The following is a 26,099-nucleotide window of genomic DNA, read 5'->3' on the forward strand; positions in this document are numbered from 1 at the left end:
AAGAGAGAGAGGCCAAGACCAAAGAGAAAAAAAGACTGAGGAGGGTGTGAATTGATATTGTGAAGGAGAAGCAGGTGGAGTCCACTTCCAGTGTGCAGCTGAGATATGAACCTGCAGCTAGGCAGAAATAACTGGGTAGGGTCCAGATAACAGAAGTCACCAAAAGAAAAAGTGCACTACAAAAAGAGAATCATAGCTGAACTCCTTCACCAGAAAATCTCAACACTTAATGGAGGGTAGAGAGTAAAGAACTGATAAAGAGAAAGCATTGAGACATAAAAACCAGAACAGACTGGTAAATCAGAATACAAGGAAAGAGCAAGTAAAGAAAGAGAAGGAGAAGAAAGGGAAGGGAGGAAGAAGGGAAGGAAGACGAGATGGGAGAAGGAGGCCAAGAAGAGGAAGAAATAGTCAACACCTTAACTGAGAGAACAGTTAGACAGGTGGGTAGGTGTGAAACACAAGATGAAGACAAACAGAAACTGCCAAAGAGATGAAGAGTCACTTCAACAACAGGTTTGAATGAGGATCAGGATTCCTAAGTGGGTCCAGTTCTGTCGCTAGAGGAGAATAAAGAACTAAAGAACCTCAAAGTTCTTACTAGAATATTCAGTTAATGGCGAAGTGTACAATAAAGTATAAAAATCTTGTGGGCAGATTTCCTAGTGTTAACTGATTTCCCCCTTGACATGTAGTAAATGGGGGGCAGGCAGGTCATGAAAATAATTTTCATCACCAAAAATCCTTAAAGAAGACCCATATAATTACTGGTTGATATTTAAATACTCCCCTATGAATACCATGTTGTAAATCTTCAAATTAATATCCATCTATATGAGATGGCAATATTCTCCTCATCAAGTGATTAACTGCATATTTCCCTTGACCTTTTTCTTCTATATATCCTAGAAACATCTAATGTAATCTGTTAAATATAATATAGCTCCAGTTGTTATTGCAACTTTCATTAATTAATTCTGTTGATTAGAATTTAGACCTTCCTCTATTCAACATATCTCCTGCTGGGCTTCAATTAATGAACATATTTTAAATATTATTCAAAATTGTTTTTTCTCTTGATACCAAAAGTGTTTAAAATAAATTCCTTCCCAAATCATATCTTAACCTCACAGCTTCCTATCCTTTTAAAACACTAATCATGCTCAGTGAATGTAAGTTTAAAATCCATGAAGGAGCACTGAATTTCAGTTCACTAGCAGACCATCTGGGTCAAAGAAGAGTACTGTTATTAGTGGAGAGATAATTAGCACTATTTAAACAATTTTTATACAATAACATCTAAATCAGTTTCATAAAATTAAATTCCTAGAAAGTGCATGCAAAGCAACAATGAAGACTCCATTAGTCCTCACTGGCCTCTTTCTCCACGGAGCCCTTTAGGACTTCTTTGGAATTAGAGCCCCTTAGTCCTGACTTGAATTATACTGTTGTATAAAAGCAACAAGAAAGTGCAGTAACTGCAGACCTAATGAGTAAAAGACCCTAAACTAGGTGCTAGAGAACCTCAATAACGGCACTGTTCCCTTAGCAACCGGTACAAAATAATTTCCATTTTCTACAAGGAAGCTCAAAGTGATTCTGCGAATGAGAACTTATGTTAGGCAGAATAATGGCCTTCCAAAGACATCTATGTCCTAATCGCTAGAAACTCTGAATATGTTACCTTACACAGCAAAAGGGATTTTGGAGGTGTGATTAAGTTAAGGTTCCTTGAGTTGGGGAGATTATCTTGGATTATCCAGGTGGACCCAATGTAATCATAGGTGTCCTTAAAAGTGGAGAAGCTTTGGTTTGCCTGGGTGGCTCAGTCACTTAGGCATCTGCCTTCAGGGACACCTGGGTGGCTCAGTCGGTTGGGCATCTCTGTGTTCAGCTTGTCATGGTCCCAGGGTCCTAAGATGGAGTCCTGCATTGGGCACCTTGCTCAGCTGGAAGCCTGTTTCTCCCTCTGCCTTCTGCCCTTCCCCCCCCGACTTGTGCTCTCTCTCTCTCTCTGACAAATAAATAAAATCTTAAAAAAAATATCATCTGCCTTCAGCCCAGGTCACAATCCCAGGGTCCTAGGATCAAGCCTCGTGTCAGGTTCCCTGCTCAGCAGGAAGTCTGCTTCTCTCTCTTCCTCTGCTCCTCTCCCCACTTGTGTGCTCTCCCTTTCTCTCTCAAATAAATAAATAAAATCTTTGAAACAAAAAAGTGAAAAAGCTCCCCCAGCTGTGATCAGAGGAAGATGTCACTATGACAGACGGATAAGGGAGATGCTACCTTGCTAGATTTAAAGATGGAGGAAGGGGCCACAAGCCAAGGAGTACAGCTGGCTTCTAGAAGCTGGGAAGGGCAAGGAACCAGATCCTTCCCTGGAGCTTCCAAAGGAATGTAGCCCTGCCCATACCTTGAGTGTGGCCCAGTGGGACCCATGTCAGACATCTAACATGAAGAACTGTAATATAAATTTCTACTGCTGGAACTGCTTAGCCGTGGTTATAAGAAACTAATATAGAACTGTATGTCAAAAATAATAAGTACTGATATTCAGTAAACTGTTCAAATTCACCACCAAAAATTTTCTAAATGCTCAAAAACTGTGAAAGTAGACCAAATAATCATATTTAATTTGCTTGAAAAATAAGAAGAAATCTACAAATGGAGAGTTAGCTTAGGACAATAGTTATCACATAGTAGATACTACATTCTCTGATTTGAATTGAGGTTCACTGTATAAAATACAGAAACCATAAAAGAACTAAGAGAATGCACTCAGAACTAATATTTTCCTGTCCCTTTAAGCTGATGTTCAGGGAACTAATTTATAATAGTACATGTAGACAACACCAAAAATCCTTCACTATCTTAGAATTCTTTTATACAGAAAGCTTATGACATTAAATCTCTAAAATTGTTGTAAATATAATCATAAAGCTTTAGGGATGGGAGATATCTAACAAATCAGCTAATCACTTTAAAGATGAAGAAAAGTTATTTATTTCCCCAAGGTTTAGTTTTGACATAAATGTCTTATTCCAAGGGACCCATTATCCTGATAAGCCTTAAGTGTTCATTGATTTAAATAACTGGTTTCAATTCCAAAGCACCCTGCCTATGTTTTTAAAATCAACAATAAAATACAGCTTCCTTGTCAAATTAAACCCTGAACTACTGAATTTAGATATGCTATTTTTTTTTTTTTTATTTGAGAGAGAGAGAGAGAAACAGCATGAGAGGGGAGAAGGTCAGAGGGAGAAGCAGGCTCCCCGCTGAGCCGGGAGCCCAATGTGGGACTCGATCCCGGGACTCCGGGATCATGACCTGAGCCGAAGGCAGTCGCTTAACCAACTGAGCCACCCAGGCGCCCTTTAGATATGCTATTGTAAAAGATTAATTATAACAACAACTACCATAGAAAAATAATTTCTCGTAAGATCCTAAGCACTGTGAAGACAACTACAGATAATTAAAAGTAAAAAGAAAATGGCAACCCATAGGCTTATCTTGGTAGAATACTTTTCAACATACAGCAAAACTAAAATAGCAGTGTCATAAACTTCTAAAACCTGGCTTTATAAAATTCATGCTTAATTGGGAAAAAAATGTTTCCATTTCAAAATCTCTATCACAGAGACAGATTCATCCTAGGTCCCAACTACTCATACAGAGTGCTATACGGTCGGTCGGTGTGAAAGAATAGCACACCCCACTCCGAAGGGGCCTGGCCACCCAGCACTCCTTCCATGCTTCTGAGGGCTCCATCTTGGTTCCGCACTGGCTTCTCTTCCTCTCCACACCGGAGAGTTATTCTCAGCCCTCCCTGTACTCACAGGTTCCCCTATTACCTACACACTTGATGTAGCTGCCCCTCAAATCCAAGGTGCCCCTTAACCCCTCTCTCACGAGCTTCTGACGCAGACCACTGGAGTGTTCCACAGGCCGCAATCTCCACACGAAAATCCAGCATTGTCACCCAATGACATCTCCATGTTCCCTAAGTCAGTGAATGGTCTCCACACACTAGTTCTGATGATGCCTCCTGCAGCCCCTGCAGTCACTCTTTTACCATTCCCACGGCTCCACCTCCTAATACCTTTGGAGCTGTCTCTTCCTCTGAGGCACGCCTGGCTCTGTGGTAGCTGAGCAGCCCCATCTCACCAGCTCTTGCCAGTACACTGATCTCTCCATTCCTCTCCTGCCCACAACCTCTCCCCAGTCCTCCCCAGAGATTCCCCCACAGTTCCCTCTCCACAAGAGAAGCTATCACCCTCCTGCCCAAAGCTTCAAAGTCTCTTTATTAACTAGAAGATAAAATCCAACCAGCTTTGCACAGCAAATAAGGACCTTCTCCAATGGCCCACACCAACTTTCAGCTTCATCAACTGCTTTCTCTGGTCATTTACTCAACAAACACTTATGGAGGACCTACTATGTGCCAGGCCCTATGGACACAACAGTGGTCATGAGGCCTCACTCACAAGCTTTAAATCTAGTGGGTAAGGGGGCACCTGGGTGGCTCAGTCAGTTAAGCAACCAACTCTTGATTTCTGCTCAGGTCATGATCTCAGGGCTGTGAGATCAAGCCCCATGTGGAGCTCTTCATTGAGCATAGAGCCTGCTTGGGATTCTCTCTCTCCCTCTTCCTCTGCCCCTCTTCTCCACTCACACACTTGTGCACATGTGTGGGCACTATCTCCCTAAAAAAAAAAAAAATCCAGTAGGTAAGAATCGGATATTCAAAAATATAATTAAAAACTATACTAAGTGCTTTCATAGAGTATAGGGTCTTAGGGGCAGAGAACAGACAGCCTAGTCTGGGAGATCAGGGAAAGCTTTCCTGAGGTGAAAATGTAAGGCTCTGTACGCATTAGCAACATGTGCGTACTATACCTAGGCAAAAGAGAGACCTGGAGAGAAAGAGCAGGGATACTGTGGCAGGAAGCACAGCAGGTACAGGGATCCTGTGACAGAACCTGAAATAAGGGCGGCCATGCGGGCATGAGGGATGGGCAGACACACAGCTGGAGAGGAGGCTGAGGATGCAAGGAAGGGCCGGATTCTCCAGGTTTAAGTTCTACTAAATCCTTAGTAAGACCTGCCCATATCCTACAGGAAATGGAAAGCATTTGAAAAGTTTTAAGCAAAGCAAAGGCCCGGGATTGTTTTTTAAAAAGGACAGTATGGCTGCAATGTGAAGACTGGAGTAGGTCATCTCAAGAACAAGTCTGGGAAATGAACTGGGACATGCAGACGGGGGTAACAGCTTGGATTCAAGTGGATTTTCCCTGTGCTTCATAACTTTGGGCTTTATGTTGAAATGCAATGGAGGAAGGTCAGCACTAGGCTTGGGAAGAGGAACAAGGATTCACAGTTAAGGAAAGATGAAAAGAGTAGACAGACTAGAGAAATACTCCAGAATCAAAACCAACAGCCCCTGATAACAGGCTACCCATGAAAAGTCAAAAAAAGAAGGTGTCGAGGTGGCCACCCAGGTCTCAGCATGGGCATCTGATGGACAGGCCCATCACCAAACTGGGGAACGTGTTCCTCTCTCCAAGGCTGCTGAGCATGGGCTCTGCTAAGAAAGGAATGACTTTAAATCAAATATAAGATCTCTTTTATCCCAAAATAATGGACCCATTCAGCAAGTTTTCTGAAAGTTTGTATCTTTTTATAACCCTATATGCTTTTTATATCTGTTCAACTTACAAAAGACCAGACCCATGCCACTATCATTTTCCCCTGCTCCTCGTTTTCATCACAACAGTCACAAAATGTTGGCAACAATCTTTCATTTTCACTTAGAGTGCTTTTCCAAAAACTTATTTTCTACACATAGCTACCCGCCAAAGAGGCTTTTCAGGAAAGACTTGTGACAAACACACTGTGCTGCTTCCAGTTACAGCAGAGAAGAAAACCAAATGAGTTTTTAAAGGTCTAGGGGCCCCTGGTTGGCTCAGTTGCTGGAGCATGTGACTCTTGATCTTGGGGTGGTAAGTTCAAGCTCCGCAGTGGGTGTAGAGATTACTAAAAATAAATAAGTAAATAAATAAACTTTAAAGGTTTAAACTTTGGGCGTAAAAAAAGGTTTAAACTTTGTATTGGTCTATTACTCCTTTCTTAAGTAGGATAAAAACACTTTTAAAAAAGTGCTTCACCTATTTATCTAGAGTAAATAATTTTTTACTGTCCTTAAGAAATCTCCTAAGCAAAATATGAGAACTGATACCAAAAAGAACCTGAAAACGAATACATAATTCCCTATTTAAGCTGTTCAAGAAAAATGCCATCTGTTGAGTATCTCCCAAGGGCCAAACACGTAATAAATACTTTCTCATTCAATCCTGGCAGTATTACAGGCTAAGAGAAATTACCTATTACTCTCATTTCACAAGCAAGAAAATTGGGGCTTAGAGAAGTGAAACAGTTGTTGGAAGTCACATAGCCAGTTAAAGTGGCAAAACCGAAATTCAAATGAGGTCTCTTTGATTCTAAGCACATACTCTTTATTTCCTTTTATATATTAAAAGAGAAACTAAAAGTTTGGACTTCTAAAAGATAACATTTACCCTGGGCTCAGACACCCAGGGCCCCGCCATTTATCTGTGCCCACCCACTGGCATGCTCTGGCCTGAATTCTAGGGAAGTTTCTGTGTATTACACTATAACATCTTCAGTGTGAATTAGATGCTGTCTTAAAGGAAAGCTTTTTTTTTTTAATGTAGGGTTCAATTATACATATGGACATCAGTAGAAAAACTAAGATTCTAGTCATGAACATTCCAAGAGAATTTCTAAGGGCTTCATCTGCTCTATGAAGTGAGCTACTATACAAATGTAGCTTTGCACTTGAACACTGAAACTAACAACGTCAGCAAAGACTCAAGAACGCACCAGCAATTCCTATCTCCTTCTGGCTGCAGAGGGAAATCCATGCGCATTGTGTGGAAGCCCCAGTGTCACATCCACATTGGTCCCAGGCACTGAGACTCAAAACACAACTGTCACACTTGACTCTCTCCTGTGCTTCGTAACTTTGGGAATTGTGTCCAAATGCAGTAGAGGAGGGTCAACAACAGGGCTGGGAGAAGAATGAGGGTGCACAGCTGAATGCAGATCTGCAGCGTCCAGTGAGATCAAAAAGTACCACGCGCGCAGAAAGGCGGAACCCTCCAGATAACTGTTAACAACCGGATTACCCGGATGCACAGGAGCCGCAAGCATTACCCACTCACACATGGTGTCCCCCTGGAAGGGAAAGGCAGGCAGCCAGCCAGCTGGGAGACATAAGCAGAATCCCCCCACTCAAAATTCCTCACTGCCCTATCTGTTGGCTTTTTCACCACTTCATACATGCCTCATTTTCTCCTGATCTCCTCTTCAAGAATGGTACCATGTTGTTCTTCTCACCCTCCTGGCCTTCTCCTTCCCCTTCTCTTTCCTTCCTATCTGTCCCTCCCTTCCCCTGTTCTAAAGCCACATGTGACAGAACAGGGAGGCATCCACACTGGGAGGATGGTAGGGGTGAGGGGCTGTAAGGAAAATATCCACATGTGGGGGCATCCAGCACAGAGTCTGACAACCTGGCCAGGTGAGGGGGTGTCACCATGAAGAGATGCAATGGCACGGAGCAGGGGGTGGAGGAATCCTAAACAAGGTGTTGAGGCTATCTACTTGGGAAGCTGGCCCACTGTGTAGAGTCAGAGCCCAAATGGGACAAGGAGGGCGCCCCCTGGATGGACAGCCTGGTGCAGAGCATCAAAGCCCAGTTAGGGGGAGGATGGTGTCCTGCAGAGAGGGCCTGAGCAAAGGAGCTTGAGGACAGCATCTAAGGGGGGACAGCCCAGGAGTACAGCAAGGTGGTCATACATGCCAGGGAGGGGACTTTGGCAACAATGGTTAATTTAGCAAATGGCAAATATACTAAAGATAATGGGAGGATAATGGAAGATTTAGCAAATAAGCAAATCTACTAAAGATAATGGGAGCTACACCTTTCACCTTTTGACAGGTGAAATTCAAATCTGTGAAGGGGAAAACTAGAACGAATCCTGAGGGATCAGACTGAAAATGGGAGCGATCACTGTGAATTCATAGATTTCAGGATATAGAGAGAGAATGATATAAATAAAAATACATGCTGACATGAAGCATGTGTGTGTGTGTATAGTGTGTGTAAATCTGTATGTATGTAGATGTGTGTATAAACATACAAAGAGATATTTCTTAGCTCTGTCCACTGAGAAGGCCTGGGAGCAATGACAACCTAATAGCAATGAACACACTTAACCCCACCCATGAAAAAGAACCAGAGCTCTCTGGAGATATTACTGATTCAAGGCAGGGAGCATAGAAGATGAGCCTAAAACATCTTGGATTATAAAATATGGAAGTGCTCAAAGAATAATACAGACCTATCAAAAAGACACCAACACCAACTTGAATGGGCTCCTACTGGCCAAACATTGGTCAATTTGGCACCAAAATACTGACAGAAATTGATTACAATCCAATGAATAAAAAAATAAGGAACTATAAGTCCATATTGAAATAAATAAATTAGAAGGAAGGAAGGAAGGAAGGAAGGAAGGAAGGAAGGAAGGAAAAAGAAAAGAAAGAAAGAAAGAAAGAAGAAAGAAAGAAAGAAAAAGAAAGAAAGAGAAAGGAAGAGAGAGAAAAAGAAAACAAGTAAGTAAGGTGAAAAATAGAATATTTAGAGCTTCAAATTTCTTCCCTATAATAATGGAGGTTCCTCAAAAAAATTAAAAATAGAGCCACCCTATGACCCAGCAATTATACTCCTGGGTATTTACCCCAAAGACACGGATGTAGTGAAAAGAAGGGCCATATGCTCCCCAATATTCATAGCAGCAATGTCTGCAATAGTCAAACTGTGGAAAGAGCCGAGATGCCCTTCAACAGATGAATGGATAAAGAAGATGTGGTCCATATATACAATGGACTATTACTCAGCCATCAGGAAGGATGAATACCCAACTCTTACATCCACATGGATGGGACTGGAGGAGATGATGCTAAGTGAAATAAGTCAAGCAGAGAAAGTCAATTATCATATGGTTTCACTTATTTGTGGAATGTAAGGAATAGCATGGAGGACATTAGGAGAAGGAAGGGAAAAATGAAGGGGGGGAAACAGAAGGGGAGATGAACCATGAGAGACTATGGACTCTGAGAAAAAGACTGAGGGTTCTAGAGAGGAGGGCGTAGGGGGGATGGGTTAGCCTGGTGATGGGTATTAAGGAGGGCACGTACTGCATGGAGCACTGGGTGTTATACGAAAACAATGAATCGTGGATCATTACATCAAAAACTAGGGATGTATTGTATGGTGACTAACATAATAAAATAAAATTAAAAAAAAAAAACTAATTCCAAAGGAGAAACTGTAGCTTTACAGTGGAGAAACCTGGCAGACACCAGCTTAATCAAGGGATCAAAGTTAGTTATCATCAGAAATGGGACAAATCGTAATTGTGTGCCATCTGATAGGAGGCCAAGAGGGAAAAAAAGCATCACTTCTGTGATATTCCTCCAAAGATGTACAACTTGAGTCTCATCATGAGGAAATATCAGACAAACCCCAAAGGAGGAACATTTACAAAATAACTGGCCTGTGAGTTTCAAGAGCGTCAAGGTCAAGTCCAGGGAAAGCTGCAGAGCTGGTCCAGAGGGAGGAGCCTAGAAAAGCAGATAAATAAATGCAAGCTGTGTTCTGAACTGGATCCCTTCCCACAAAGGGCATCGTCAGGATAACTGGGGAAACCTGAGTGGGATCTGCAGCTTGCATGGCAGTAAGGTATTGACTTTAAATTCCTGCTGTGAATGGCCGTACTGTAGCTGAGGAGGGCACCATCTTGTTTGTAGGACATACATACTCAAGCGTTTGGGGGTGATGAGGTATCAGGCTGGCAATGAACTCTGTAATTCAGGAAAAAAAAAATGTCTCTGAGCGGTACTTGGAACTTTTCCGTAAGTTTGAAATACTTCCAAATTGTTAAGAAATGTATTTAAAGAAAGAAGAATGCTTCACTCTACTGTGCTAAGAGAGCACAGGGAGATGAAGCAGTCATTAAACACAGCCATGTCAGCAAATAAGCCCATAGTCCAAATTAAATATTTCACAGGAAACAGTTTAGGCTCAAATGAATATTGAAATGCCCCCAAAGAAGCAGCTTTAATCTCAGTAGCAAAAGATAATTATGCTGAACAAAAATCAAATATGCTTTAAAACAGCAAAACACATTAGTAGAAAGAATCCTTTGGTTAAACAAAAGTCTCTGCTTTCAAGAACAGAACAAGGAAGACCCTTCAGAGGAGACAATGGGGTGTTTTGCTCAGGCAGGAGATGGTAGCCAGCTGTGGCCAGGCCCTCCTTAGAGCTACGAGGCCTGCAGAGCTTGAAAGCTTCCCAGACACCTCCACTGGAACTAAGCGGCTGTGACATTTTCTTCTGCTAAATCAATCTAAAAGTCAGGGCACTCAGTCCCCTTTCCAGAGTCCAACACTTATTACCCACCAGGGACCTCTAATAACAGAAGTAGTAGAGGCTCCTCTGCAGGACAGCTTGAGAACATAAATAATCTGGAGGCTTTCTCAGGAAGTTCTTTAATGAGATAAAAATTTTAATATGATGTCTGCTTTCATATAGTAAAGAATTCAACATGGCCCATAAAAACTGTCTTTATGAAAGAGGTTTTATGAATACAGGCCCTTCTGCTATTTTTTATGCTTTATATAGTTTTATTAATCGGTATCATCTACTGACTGACTCCCGGAAGAAAATAAACATGCTCCTTTCCTTTGTGAGAGTGTACATTCACACTACCACTAATTCACCCAGAAGTGACAGAATACTAGAGGGGAGGTTTGGCAACTTGATTATTTAAGGTCAAAGATTAGCTCACTAACAAGCCACTCTCAAGAGCAAATAAATTATTTGAAAATATATACTAAAAACTTTTTTTTACAGAGTAGTATTTTGTGTGTGTGTGTGTATAGAAAACATCTTTCATTTTTGTTTTACTTTTGATAAAGTGCATTTGAATGCATTTTATTAAAGTTTCTCCCAAGAAAAGTACATTAGTTACAAGAAGTCCCCTGCTTACCATCCAGTAACAGTTTCATGGCTCAATGAAAATGTAATTTCTTAGGTTCAAAGTTGCCAAATACCTAAACATTTAGCTATCCATTTAATGACAGTAAATGCCATTTATAAAAATAAAAACGGACTAAATTAAAATTGATTTGGTTTTCCCTTTTCTGATGTTTCTGTCCATTCTTAGGTAAGGAACTACCTTGGTGAGAATCAACAGACCTCTCACAAAGTTTTTAAAATGTGGGTATTATTTCCACTGATATATAATTACTTTGCAAGGAAGTATTTTTGTCATTTCACCCAGAAAGTAAACTAGTTACCCTAACAAAAGACTCCAGGGATAATGCTCAAGGGACCATCTTCAAATCTTTTAGAATCACTTAATGGACCATATCCCTCAGCACCAAAACTACTCCCTGAAAGTAAGTTAAGCACTTTGGGAAGCTGTGCTAATTCTTCTTCAGGCCATTGAGCTAATTAATCCTTCAGAGCTCTAGTAAATTATTACTTCGGTATACTCAATGATAAATCCTACTGGCTGGATTGGACCTGATTACATGCCTTTTTAAAAGATACCCAACTTAAGTGGGAGACATAGCAGATTATATAACTTAATTTTTAAAAGCCAAATGCCCTAGGGTATGCTAAGAGAAAACAGAAGAGGGAGAAATATACAAAATAAGCAAAGTAGAGAAGATAATGAGGTTTTGAAGGAGCCAGCTACTTGGATAAGGCCAGAAGAAGAAGCCTCCAGGCAGAAGACACCGTTCCTCAGACAGCAAGGTCTAGAATGCATGTAATTTTTTTTTTTAAGATTTTACTTATTTGTCAGAGAGAGAGAGAGAGAGAGCACAAGCAGGGGGAGCAACAGGCAGAGAGAGAAGCAGGCTCCCCACTGAGGGGAGCTGGATTCAGGGCTCGATCCCAGGACCCTGAGATCATGCCCTGAGCCAAAGGCAGACACTTAACCGACTGAGCCACCCAGGTGGCCCTAGACTGCATGTTCCGTTGGGCTGAAGCAAAACAGGGGGAGGCAGGGTTCAGTGGCAGGTGCTGGTCAAGTGCCAGATACTCAAAGGCCTCTAATGATAATCTAGAGAAAAAGGATTAATAGAAGAGTTGGTGGAATTTGAATAAAGTACGCAGTTTATTGATAGTGATGTACCAATGTTAATCTCTTAGTTTAGACAAATGTCCTACAGTTATATACGATAAGGATGTTAGCAGAAACTCGGTGAAGGGCATATAGGACTATTTGTACTATGTAACTTTTCTCAAATCTAAAATTATTCCAAAATGCGAAGTTTACTTAGAAAAAAAGGAAGAAATCCAAAAACAGGCATTCCAACAACATCCTCCACTCCACAAGCTGAAGCTTTTAATGTTTAGAAGTTTCCAAATTTATTTTTCAATATTTACCTGACTGTACCATGATTACCTACGAATTGCAAAAAAAAAAAAACTTGGAAATTATAGAAAGCATTCTTTTATTTCATAACTTAGAGATAATAATTATTAACATCTTTCTTTCTATGCTATAGATATGTGATTTTTTTCAACCATCACTGAGATTACTCTCCTGAGCTTTTCCCCCCCTTAATATGATATCAAAAGCTTTCCCTCTCATGTAATTTAATTTTTTTCTCTTTTTTCTTTTTTTTTAAGATTTTATTTATTCATTAGAGACAGAGAGAGAGAGAGAGAGAGAAGCAGAGGGAGAAGCAGGCTCCCAAGGAGCAGGGAGTCCGATGCGAGACTCAATCCCAGGACCCCAGGATCATGACCTGAGCCAAAGGCAGATGCTTAACCATCTGAGCCACTCAGGCGCCCTAATTTAATTTTTTTCAAAAGCACTTAAGTGACCACACAACTGTCTACACACAGTTGTACCATAATGTTTTACCTATTCCAAATTCACTGGACATTTACATTACTTACTCCCAACTTTTCTCCATTTATAATTGGTACCACAATGAATATCATATGCATATATTCAATGTAGATGGCTTATTTCTTTGGGAGAAATTCCAAAAAGTGGAGTTCCTGAGTTGAAGGAAATGTTTATTTAACAATAAATGCCATCAGTATGTTTCCCAAAACAATGGAACAACTGGCACTCCCAAGAGCAGCATCCCGACAGCCAGCTCCCCCAGCCCACCAGCAAGTGGTATCAGCATGTTTTTAATTGTTGTTAATTAGGAGGCTAAAAAATGTTCATCATTACATTTAAATGTATATTTCTTTGCTTTCTAGTAAGACATTTCTGTTTCAGCTACTTTTATTCTGTCTTCCATGAATTGCCTGTTCATGTCTTTTGTCTGTTTCTGCACTGAGATCTTAGTGTATCTCATTATTTCTTCTAAGTCCATTGTGTGTATGGACCTTCTGTCAGTAGTTGTAAATATTTGCTGGTTTATTTCCATTTTAATTTTTATTATGATGTTCTTTGATGTACAAAGTTTAATTTGGATGTGTATATATCTCATTTTCCTTTATAATTTCTTCTATTCTTAAAAGTTTATAAAGACCTCACTGCCCCAACACTCAACCAAACAAATATTAGCATTAGTTAAAAAGAACACTTAAAATTTAGAAGGGGAAAAGCCCGATCATTCATCAATCTGAAGAAATTAGCTGTTTTTATCTTGGAGACTTCAAATGTAGAGGTCTGGGATTACAGAGTGATTGACAATACTAATTGGATACCTTCAGTCATAAATAATTATTAACAAATAATACTTACTAAAACAAACCCTTTTCTTAGGGGTATCCAAGACAATTGTTAAAATTTTTGAATCACCAGGAATACTGTAGCTGAGAGAGTTTCCAAAAGAACCCAACAAAATTAATCTCAGGGCATGACTATGTCAGGAAAAATCTAGTTCAGCCAGTTCCCATGGACACAGAGGGCTATATTACACAGCATGAGCACCTTAATTACTAGCAGTTATCTTTCCCATCACATTTCTAAGCAAGATTCATTTTCTCTACTTTTGTCTTAATAGCTACAAAGAAGGGAGAACATTAAATAACATGTACAGCAGAAAGGACATAAGCTTTAGAATTACTAGATGTGGGTTCAAATCCTGGATCCACCATTCACTAGTTGTTTACCCTAAAGAACTCAAAGGGCCTCTCAAATCTTCATCATCTATAACACGGGAGTCAGTATTAGTGGCACAGACTGTGCTCTTAATAAATTATTTTGTAATGATTTCCAAAGAAATGCCTTCCTTGTTGTAAAATCAGGACTAAGAATTAAGCGTTTCTTTTTCAACACAATCTTTCTGTTCACATATAAGTATGTATGTATACATTTCTTTTGCTTTCCTTTTGTTATTATTTTTAAGACATAGGTAAGTGACTAAATCTTTTTTTTGTTTTGTTTTGCAAGAAGCCTAGAGAAAAAAATTAAACAATTTTCAGAAATTATAGGAAGAAAATCCCCACTGTACTATTACAATAATAGGCAACTAAGGGAACTGTTTCCTTCATCCCACTAAAAGCAGTACCTCAAAAGCCCCTCAAATAATTCAATTTCCATTTCCACTAGCATTTTATTGCATCTATATGCACAAACTAAATCCCAACCTTCTTCTAACCATGGAGCTATGTTCAATAGTTGAGGCAAACAGCAACAACCTCAGATTTGAGAATAAACCACGGGTGAAACTTTTGAGAATGGACCACTGGCCATAAAAACTAGTCTGACAATGGAAGAACAACAGCAAAAAGCCACTTTCTATTAAAACTGGAAAACTATTTACAATAAACATATATTTGGCTATAATGGAACTATTAAATACTAAATTACTAAAAAATCTTAGTTTTGAGGACCGAACATTCTTAAATTGTTGGCCTAACTGTGTCTTCTTTTTCTAGAATAAATGTTGCAACAACCATGGAATAAAAGAATCTAAAGCAATTTGCATTTGTGTGAAAATATAGCTGCAGAGGAGAACAACAACACAATAAATCACAACCTCTCTCTTACAAGAAAAACATAACGTTTAAAAAAGCCCCACTGTTAGGGCCAGGTACAATCCAAATTTATTTCTAGAATTCCAGTGTTGCATAACTAAAGTGTATTTCAATGGAGCTCAACATCAAGTTACATAATTACCAAATTACGGCATTCTATTTTGCTTTTTCAGCAAAGAACATGATGGGACTGGCTGACAGCAAGAGAAGAAAAGAATTTAAAGCAGCATATTTTGCTTATAGCAGAAAACAACTTTTATTTTAAAAGCATTTAGATGGAAGATCACAAATTTTCAGTATTTTGTCCCAAAACTAAGCAATATAAAATGGTCTTTAAAAACCTCAAATTTTGCTTGTCGTTTTTTCAAGGTATTTTTAGTTGTTTCCATTGTTTATTAAAAAAAGCTTATTCAACAAATATTTAAGATACTTTTAAAATATCATTAGAAAATATGTATCAAATGTATATGCTTCCTTCCCACGGAGAGTAGCATAAATGTTGGGACATTCAACTACATTTTACAGAAAATTTAGTAACAGTTGTCTACTTGTGTAGCAATAATCATAAAATAATGGAATAGATATTCCAGGAAAATACCATCTGCATTTGTTGATTTAAGTTTAAAACATCAGAAGGGTGCCTGAGTGGCTCAGTCGGTTAAGCATTCAACTCCTGATTTTGGCTCAGGTCATGATCTCATGGTTGTGAGATCAAACCCTGTGTTAGGCTCCGTGCTGGGCATGGAGGCTGCTTAAGATTCTCTCTCTCCTTCTCCCTCTGCCCATTCCCCACCTTTTGCTCTCTTAAAAAATAAATAAATAATAAATTTAAAACATCAGTAAATTAGCTGAATATTAAAAAGCTCTTATCTAAAACTTATTGGTGTATTAATAACCAGAATGAGGGATATTCATTTTAGAGCAAATGTACAATCTCCTCTAAAACATGACTTCAATGGAAGAGCACAAATGCAATCATTAGAAGATTAAACTACTCTGAGAAGAGCTCAAGCAAAGAATTATAATAAACTAAGTAGCATCTCTTATTGTCTTGTTCTCAGGGAAGGTTTACAAATTGGAAGTTGTTTTACTTAAAACAGTTTAAAAGGCAAATAAATGAGGTCAGAGCTTCAGAATTTTTCTTGATGTACCTATTCAGAAATCCTAGATGACTGATAAAAGTCTACAGGAGAGAATGTAACACAATGTCAATAAATGATACTATGATTATTAGACTTAAATTAATAAACCTAAAACAACTAAAGCTATCTGATAAAAACTTCATTTAAAAGTTATTCATTGTGTACTAAAACTGTAAAAGATGGTGATGATTACCGTGACTCAACAGGGTTGCACCATCCCTGGGCTTCTTTTCTTCCTCAGCTTGCTCCTAGAACACAGAAAACGTGGCTTAGACAATATTTCTGGATAATACACCGGAAACAAACTTTTCTGTGTGCAGGAAGCCACGCCATGAAAAACACTGGAAAGACGGGGACAATACATCAGCTGCCAGTGCCCTCGGGTGGTGTGCAAACTCCAGCAGGCATTCAATGATCATTTAGACATGGGAGGCATCCTTTATTACGGTCTTAATTCTTTGTTGGCTAAAATAGGAGAGAGACTAAGGTTCAATAACAGTTAATACCGAAGTTGATAAGGGAGCCCCCCTGCTGCCTGGGGTGGCAGTCGTGCTAGAGGCAGGCTGATGGAAGAGGCAAGTCCACACCAGAGCCAAGCCCTCCAACGTCCTTCAGCCTACTGGCATCTAGCACAGTTTATTAAGGTTCAGTCAAGATTACACTATCTAATCTTAGCCAAACTAACCTGCAGAGAAGAGACAACGGACTTCAAGGGATTGCTCTGAAAAAAACCACAGACTGAATATGACAAACAGCACAAGCGCCCAACAGGAACATGGCAGAGCTTCTCTCTACAGAGCAAGCAATTCATCAGACACACTCTTGTAGCAACTCTGGAAGGAAGGCTGACCACCTAACAAAGACTAAGGGGATAACTTCTTTTTGAAAGATACTCAGAGTAGCAAAGAGCTTTTGTTAATGGGTATCCAGAAATGGGTTTCATTTAAATAATTTTGTGGCCATAAACAATGTATGCCCCCTACACAAACTCTCACAATTATACATTTACAACATTTGGGAACAGTTTCCCAATTTCAGAATCCTCCAAATGAAGGGTTTCATAGGGTTTTGAACTTACTTTTTGAAATATAAATATGCAATATTTTTGATTGGTTCCCAAGAAAAACTGATTGTCATCAGAGAAGATGAAAATTCAGCAGATGAAATACATAAAAACCTTCACATAATTGATGGGAGATGCTGAGAAATGAGAGTCATGACTTAGCAGGCTTGGCGAACGATCATTTCTTCAAGTTAGTTCTATATATCTTTGGGATAGAGCTTAAGCTATGACAAGTGTGCCTGATTGCCCCAGTTTTCCCCAGACTGATCTAGTCAGTCACAGCACTGAGGTCCCACGTGTGGGGAACCCCTAAGGTCTAGACAAACAGGATACTCAGTCATCCTGGCTATGACAACCATTACAACTGAACCTAAAAAACAGACTTCAGATAATGGCAACATAAAGCTCTGAATCAAGCTTTCAAAAAAGGATAATGTATATTAATATTTTCATGAGAGCAAACTTGTAACTGTTAAAATAAATACTGTTAATTTCATTTTTATATTACACAGTTTTATAATTTCTTTTTTGGTCTGTGGCTTTGAGGTACAAAATACAATTTGTGTAATAGTAAATCATACAATTTTCAAATAAACAAGTAATCCACATATATTAAGATATGTGATTAATGTTTCTTTATTGATGGGTAAGCAAACCAGGCAACCACTTGCCGATACAGCCATATACAATTGATTGTGATAAATTCCTTGAGATGCCTTAGCTTGATGTCTTTCTATACAAATCATTTGTTTTTTGAATTTGGATGGTTCAAGGTAAAACTATACATAGAAAGAAGTAATGCAGTGAAAACTTCCCCACCCTTCCTCCTCCATCTGACCAACTCACTACCTCCACCCAGTAATCACTGTCATTAGACTCTAGTATGTCCTTGCAAGGTCTTCTTTAAAAAAATACAAAGGAACATGAATATATAATCTTATTTTCTTGCTCTGATGCATGGAGCTAGCACATAATACTGTTTTCTACCTCTCTTATTTTTACAAAATACCTCAGAGATCTTTACCAGGTTATGAAGAGCATTCTCATTCTTTCTTCACAGCTGCACAATATTACACTGAATGGATATTTCATGATTTACATAACTGGTTCCATATTTATGGATGTTTAGGTTGTTTCTAATCTTTACTTCCAGTCATATAATGCTACAGTGAAAAACTAGCACATATGTCATTTTGCATATGTGCAAGGATATCTATGGAATAACTTCTCAGAGGTCAAACTGCCAAGGGATGCCTGGGTGGCTTAGTCAGTTTGGTGTCTGACTCTTCGTTTCGCCTCAGGCCATGATCTCAGGCTCATGAGATGGAGCCTCACACTGGGCTTTGCGCCCAGCATGTAGTCTGCTTGAGATTCTCTCTCTGCCCCTCCCCCTGCTCATGCTTGCTCACTGTCTCTCAAATAAATAAATAAATGTTAAAAAAAAAAAAAAGAAGTGAAACTGCTGGTCAACAGAGACTCATGTTTTCCTGCTGCTAAGCCCCACATGAGCTGCCTCACTCAACAAATCCACAAGCCTTGGATCAGAGCCTGTGTTCCTTAGCCTGTCAACAGGGTGCGTTATCAAATTTTTGGATTTTTGACAAGATGATGAGTGAAAAATATCTTACTAGAGTTTTAATTTCCATTTGTTTCATTAAGACAAAACTGAAGATTACTTTGTGTATTTAAAAACCATTTGTATTTCCTTTTCTGTGAAATATCTCATTTTTTAAAGGTTCATCTTTTATTTATTTATTTTTTTTTTAAAGATTTTATTTATTTATTTGAGAGAGAGAATGAGATAGAGAGAGAGCATGAGAGGGGAAAGGGTCAGAGGGAGAAGCAGACTTCCTGCCAAGCAGGGAGCCTGATGTGGGACTCGATCCCGGGACTCCAGGATCATGACCTGAGCCGAAGGCAGTCGCTTAACTAACTGAGCCACCCAGGCGCCCCTTTATTTATTTTTTTAATTATTATGTTATGTTAATCACCATACATTACATCATTAGTTTTTGATGTAGTGTTCCATCATTCATTCTTTGCACCCAGTGCTCCATGCAGAACGTCCCCTCTTTAATACCCATCAACAGGCTAACCCATCATCCCACCCCCCTCCCCTCTAGAACCCTCAGTTTCTCAGAGTCCATCAACTCTCATGGTTCATCTACCCCTCCAATTTCCCCCCCTTCTACCTTTTTATTTTTTTATACATATAATGTATTATTTGTTTCAGAGGTACACATCTGTGAATCAGCAGTCTTCCACAATTCACAGCACTCAACATAGCACATATTCTCCCCAATGTCTATCACCCAGCCGCCCCATCCCTCCCACCCCCCACCACTCCAGCAACCCTCAGTTTATATCCTGAGATTAAGAATTCCTCATATCAGTGAGGTTATATGATACATGTCTTTCTCTGATTGACTTATTTCGCTCAGCATAACACTCTCCAGTTCCATCCATGTCGTTGCAAAGGGCAAGATTTCATTCCTTTTGATGACTGCATAATATTCTATTGTGTACATATACCACTTCTTCTTTATCCATTCATCTGTCGATGCACATCTTAGCTCTTTCCATAGTTTGGCTATTGTGGACATTGCTGCTATAAACATTGGGATGTACGTACCCCTTCGGATCCCTACATTTGTATCTTTGGGGTACATACCCACTACTGCAACTGCTAGATCATATGGTAGTTCTATTTTCAACATTTTGAGGAACCGCTATACTGTTTTCCAGAGTGGTTGCACCAGCTTGCATTCCAACCAACAGTGTAGGTGGGTTCCCCTTTCTCCACATACCCGCCAACATCTGTCATTTTCTGAATTGAATTTTAATTTTAGCCATTCTGACTGGTGTGAAGTCATATCTCATTGAGGTTTTGATTTGGATTTCCCTGATGCCGAGCAATGTTGAACACTTTTTCATGTGTCTGTTGGCCATTTGGATGTCTTCTTTGGAAAAATGTCTGTTCATGTCTTCTGCCCACTTCTTAATTGGATCATTTGTTCTTTGGGTGTTGAGATTGATAATTTCTTTAGAGATTATGGATACTAGCCCTTTATCTGATATGTCATTTGCAAATATCTTCTCCCAGTCTGTCAGTTGTCTTTTGGTTTTTGTAGACTGTTTCTTTTGCTGTGCAAAAGCTTTTATCTTGATGAGGACAAAATAGTTCATTTTTGCACTTGCTTCTCCTGCCTTTGGTGATGTTTCTAGGAAGAAGTTGCTGTGGCTGAGGTCGAAGAGGTTGCTGCCTGTGTTCTCCTTTAGGATTTTGATGGACTCCTGTCTCACATTTAGGTCTTCAACCATTTGGAGTCTATTTTTGTGTGTGGTGTAAGGAAATGGTCCAGTTTCATTCTTCTGCATGTGGCTGTCCAATTTTCCCAACACCATTTGTTGAAGAGACTGTCTTTTTTCTATTGGACATTCTTTCCTGCTTTGTCAAAGATGAGTTGACCATAGAGTTGAGGGTCCATTTCTGGGCTCTCGATTCTGTTCCATTGATCAGTGTGTCTGTTTTGTGCCAGTACCACACTGTCTTGATGATGACAGCTTTGTAATAGAGCTGGAAGTCCAGAATCGTGATGCCGCCAGCTTTGCTTTTCTTTTTCAACATTCCTCTGGCTATTCGGGGTCTCTCCTGGTTCCATACAAATTTTAGGATTATTTATTCCATTTCTTTGAAAAAAGTGGATGGTATTTTGATGGGGATTGCATTGAATGTGTAGATTGCTCTAGGCAGCATTGACATCTTCACAATGTTTTGTTCTTCCAATCCATGAACATGGAACGTTTTTCCATTTCTTTCTGTCTTCCTCAATTTCTTTCATGAGTATTTAATACTTTTCTGAGTACAGATCCTTTGCCTCTTTGGTTAGATTTATTCCTAGGTATAGTATGTTTATGGGTGCAATTGGAAATGGGATAAACTCCTTAATTTCTGTCTCTTCTGTCTTGGTGGTGGTGTATAGGAATGCCACTGGTTTCTGTGCAATGATTTTATATCCTGCCACTTGACTGAATTCCTGTATGAGTTCTAGCCGTTTTGGGGTGGAGTCTTTTGGGTTTTCCACATAAAGTATCATATCATCTGCAAACAGTGAGAGTTTGACTTCTTCTTTGCCGATTCGGATGCCTTTAATTTCTTTCTGTTGTCTGATTGCTGTGGCTAGGACTTCTAATACTATGTTGAATAGCAGTGGTGAGAGTGGACATCCCTGCCGCGTTCCTGACCTTAGGGGAAAAGCTCTCAGCTTTTCCCCATTGAGAATGATATTTGCTGTGGGTTTTTCATAGATGGCTTTTATGATACTGAAGTATGTACCCTCTATCACTATACTCTGAAGAGTTTTGATCAAGAAAGGATGCTGTACTTTGTCAAATGCTTTTTCTGCATCTGTTGAGAGAATCATATGGTTCTTCTTTCTTTTATTAATGTATTGTATCACGTTGATTGATTTGCGGATGTTGAACCAACCTTGCAGCCCAGAGATAAATCCCACTTGGTCATAGTGAATAATCCTTTTAATGTACTGTTGGATCCTATTGGCTAGTATTTTGGTGAGAATTTTTGCATCCGTGTTCATCAAGGATATGGGTCTGTAATTCTCCTTTTTGATGGGTTCTTTGTCTGGTTTCCCCGGGGATCAAGGTAATGGTGGCCTCATAAAACGAGTTTGGAAGTTTTCCTTCCATGTCTATTTTTTGGAACAGTTTCAGAAGAATAGGTATTAATTCTTCTTTAAATGTTTGGTAGAATTCTCCTGGGAAGCCATCTGGCCCTGGGCTTTTGTTTATTGGGAGATTTTTGATGACTGCTTCAATTTCCTTAGTGGTTATAGATCTGTTGAGGTTTTCTATTTCTTCTTGGTTCAGTTTTGGTAGGTTATACATCTCTAGGAATACATCCAATTCTTCCAGACTATCTAATTTGCTGGCATATAGTAGCTCATAATATGTTCTTATAATTGTTTGTATTTCTTCGGTGTTGCTTGTGATCTCTCCTCTTTCATTCATGATTTTCATTATATGGGTCATTTTCTCCTTTCTTTTTGGTAAATCTGGCCAGGGGTTTATCAATCTTATTAATTCTTTCAAAGACCCAGTTCCTAGTTTCATTGATCTGTTCTACTATTCTTTTGGTTTCTATTTCATTGAATTCTGCTCTGATCTTTATTATTTCTCTTCTCCTGCTCAGTTTAGGCTTTATTTGCTGTTCTTTCTCCAGTTCCTTTAGGTGTAGGGTTAGGTTGTGTATTTGAGCCTTTCTTGTTTCCTGAGAAAGGCTTTTTTGCTATATACTTTCCTCTTAGCATTGCCTTTGCTGTATCCCAAAGATTTTGAACAGTTGTCTTTTCATTTTCATTGGTTTCCATGAATTTTTTAAATTCTTCTTTAATTTTCTGGTTGATCCATTCTTTCTTTAGTAGGATGCTCTTTAGCCTCCATGTATTTGAGTTCTTTCCGATTTTCCTCTTGTGATTGAGTTCTAGTTTCAAAGCACTGTGGTCTGAAAATATGCAGGGAATGATCACAATCTTTTGGTACCAGTTGAGACCTGATTTGTGACCTAGGATATGATCCATTCTGGAGAATATTCCATGGGCACTAGAGAAGAATGTGTATTCCGTTGCTTTGGGATGGAATGTACTGAATATGTCTGTGAAGTCCATTTGGTCCACTGTGTCATTTAAAGTCTTTATTTCCTTGTTGATCTTTTGCTTAGATGATCTGTCCATTTCAGTGAGGGGGGTGTTAAGGTCCCCCACTATTATTGTATTGTTGTCAATGTGTGTCTTTGCTTTTGTTATTAATTGCCTTATATAATTGGCTGCTCCCATGTTAGGGGCATAGATATTTACAATTGTTAGATCTTCTTGTTGGACAGACCCTTTAAGTAGGATATAGTGTCCTTCCATATCTCTTATTACAGTCTTTGGTTTAAAATCTAATTTGTCTGATAAAAGGATTGTCACCCCAGCTTTCTTTTGGTGTCCATTAGCATGGTAAATGGTTTTCCAACCCTTCACTTTCAATCTGGTGCTGTTTTGGGTCTAAAATGAGTCTCTTGCAGACAGCATATCGATGGATCTCGTTTCTTTATCCAATCTGATAACCTGTGTCTTTTGATTGGTGCATTTAGCCCATTTACATTTAGGGTAACTATTGAAAGATATGAATTTAGTGCCACTGTACTGCCTGTAAGGTGACTGTTACTGCATACTGTCTGTGTTCCTTTCTGTTCTATGTTGCTTTTAGGCTCTTTGCTTAGAGGACCCCTTTCAATATTTTTTTTTTTTTTAGGTACAAGTGACAAATATATTTCTTTTTATTGTTATTAAAGTTTTCTCAAATGTAGTTCAGTAAATGAAGTATTTTATTTTATTCCACTGTTGGTCATAGTTTGAGCCCTACACACTCCCTTCCCTTTCACCTCAAAGGGAGCTCCTTTGTATGTAGCTACACACTCATCATTAGTAAAGAGATCAGGCTGGATCTGCTCCCAAATCTTCTTCTTAGGATTCAGCTCCTTGTCAGGTTCTCCAGGAAAAGCATCAAAAACAATTCTGTCTCCAGGAACAGACCCATTAGGAGGTGCCAAGATGTCAACCTTCTCAGGTGAACTAGCACACATTACCATTGCTTGAGATACTACTCCCCTCATCTTTGCAGGTTTCAGGTTACAAAGTAAAATCACCATCCGATTTTGCATCTGTTCAAGAGGAACATGATTCACCAGACCACTGACAACTGTTCTTGGGGCTGTTTCTCCAACATCTACTTCTTCCACATATAAAGAATCTGCATCAGGGTGTTTTCTGGCTGTGATGATACAACCAACTCGAAGATCCAGATGAGAAACATCTACTGGCTTAGAGTCAGCACTTCCTGCTACTGACTGCTGTTTTTTCTCCTTTTTCTCTCCTTTCACTTCAATTTTCTCTTTCATCTTCTTTTCTTCCGCTCCTCCTCCTATCTGTCCTTTGGCACCAGAAGTTCTAGTTGTTATTGGTCTAGACTGTATCACATTTTCAGAAACTGTGGAATTAGCTTGCAGCAGAGTACCAGATGGAAATGGTATTTGTTTCACTCCATTTTGAATTTCTGCCTGAATTAGCTCTTGTTTCAATTCTTCAATTTCTTTCTTTAATTTAGCATTTTCAACTCGAAGTTTCTTCTCTTCTCTCAAAGTTGCCTGCAAAATTGCTTTCTCCTTAAGAAGAGCAACTTGCTGCTTTAAATAGTCAATAATTTGATCTGCTTCTGTACCCTTCTGTTCCAGTCTCTTCAGAACAGCACCATTAGTTGCCATTTTTGCCAAGAAACGGCAGAAAATCCGTCTGTCTGATTCTGGAGTTAGCTCTTTTAATGTCCAAGCTTATAATTTATGAATCGGTGGACACAACAACCTGGGGAGCCTCACCCGGGCAGCCTCAGTCCGGAGCAGTTGGGAACACGCTCCCTTTCAATATTTCTTATAGGGCTGGTTTTGTGTTTACAAATTCCTTTAGTTTCTGTTTGTCCTGGAAGCTTTTTACCTGTCCTTCTATTTTCAGTGAGAGCCTAGCTGGATATAGTATTCTTGGCTGCATGTTTCTCTCATTTAGTGATCGGAATATATCAAAACAGTTCTTTCTGGCCTGCCAGGTCTCTGTGGATAGGTCTGTTGCCAATCTAATGTTTCTACCACTGTAGGTTATAGATCTCTTCTCCCGAGTTGCTTTCAGGATTTTCTCTTTGTCTCTGAGACTCGTAAGTTTTACTATTAGATGTCGGGGTGTTGGCCTATTTTTATTGATTTTGAGGGAGGTTCTCTGTGCCTCCTAGATTTTGATGCCTGTTTCCTTCCTCACATTAGGGAAGTTCTCTGCTATAATTTGCTCCAATATATCTTCTGCTCCTCTCTTTCTTTCTTCTTCTTCTGGGATCCCAATTATTCTAACATTGTTTCATCTTATGGTATCGCTTATCTCTCGAATTCTGCCCTCATGTTCCAATAGTTGTTTATCTCTCTTTTTCTCAGCTTCTTTTTTTCCATCATTTGGTCTTCTATATCACTAATTCTCTCTTCTGCCTCATTTATCCTAGCAGTTAGAGCCTCTATTTTTGATTGCACCTCATTAATAACCTTTTTGATTTCGACTTGGTTAGATTTTAGTTCTTTTATTTCTCCAGAAAAGGTTTCTCTAATAACTTCCACGCTTTTTTCAACCCCAGCTAGTATCTTTAAAATCATCATTCTGAACTCTAGCCCCGACATCGTACTAATGTCCGTATTGAGTAGGTCCCTAGCAATCGGTACTGTTTCTTGTTCTTTTCATTGAGGTGATTTTTTCCGCCTTGTCATTTTGTCCAGAGGAGAACAGATGAATGAGAGAACAAAAGGCTAACAGGGTAACAGCGTCTCCAGAAAATATACACTAAACAAATCAGAAAAGACCTGAAACCTGGGGAAAAGAAAGGGAAAGAAAGAAAAAAGAAAAAGATAAAAACAAACAAAAACAAAACTAAACCAAAAAAAAAAAAGAATATGATCAAATATGATCAGGCTAGTGCCCAAATCAGTGCCACACACTAGATTTTGGGTGTATTTTGGTCTGTTAGAAGAAAGTGCCTCCCAAAATTTTAAAGAAAGAAAAACTTATATATGTACAAAAATAAGGGTTAATACGATAATAGATGGGATATGAGTGTAAAGATGAAAATTATAAAAGATTTTATAGAAAGAACTGATAGATAAGAAGTTGGTTGAAAAAAGAAAGAAGAGGATTTAAAAAAAAAA

At 39.1% G+C, this 26,099-nt stretch overlaps 1 protein-coding gene and 1 pseudogene across 7 annotated transcripts in view; both read right to left on the reverse strand.

Moving 5' to 3' along the window:
• The window catches only part of L3MBTL4 (L3MBTL histone methyl-lysine binding protein 4), a 508,459-nt gene that overhangs the window by 374,081 nt on the left and 108,279 nt on the right, over positions 1 to 26,099 (reverse strand). For all 7 annotated transcript variants that reach the window (XM_073898504.1, XM_073898503.1, XM_073898505.1 and 4 more), the window contains one exon: positions 16,436 to 16,490. In XM_073898504.1, coding sequence (XP_073754605.1) covers positions 16,436 to 16,490 — 55 coding nt within the window. The remainder of the gene's footprint in view (positions 1 to 16,435; positions 16,491 to 26,099) is intronic.
• On the reverse strand, positions 23,620 to 24,774 carry LOC112835095 (aminoacyl tRNA synthase complex-interacting multifunctional protein 1 pseudogene; annotated as a pseudogene).

The sequence above is a fragment of the Callorhinus ursinus genome, unplaced genomic scaffold (assembly GCF_003265705.2).
Source record: "Callorhinus ursinus isolate GAN/ISIS: 27379988/994484 unplaced genomic scaffold, GSC_fseal_2.0 scaffold11, whole genome shotgun sequence".
Lineage (NCBI taxonomy): Eukaryota > Metazoa > Chordata > Mammalia > Carnivora > Otariidae > Callorhinus > Callorhinus ursinus.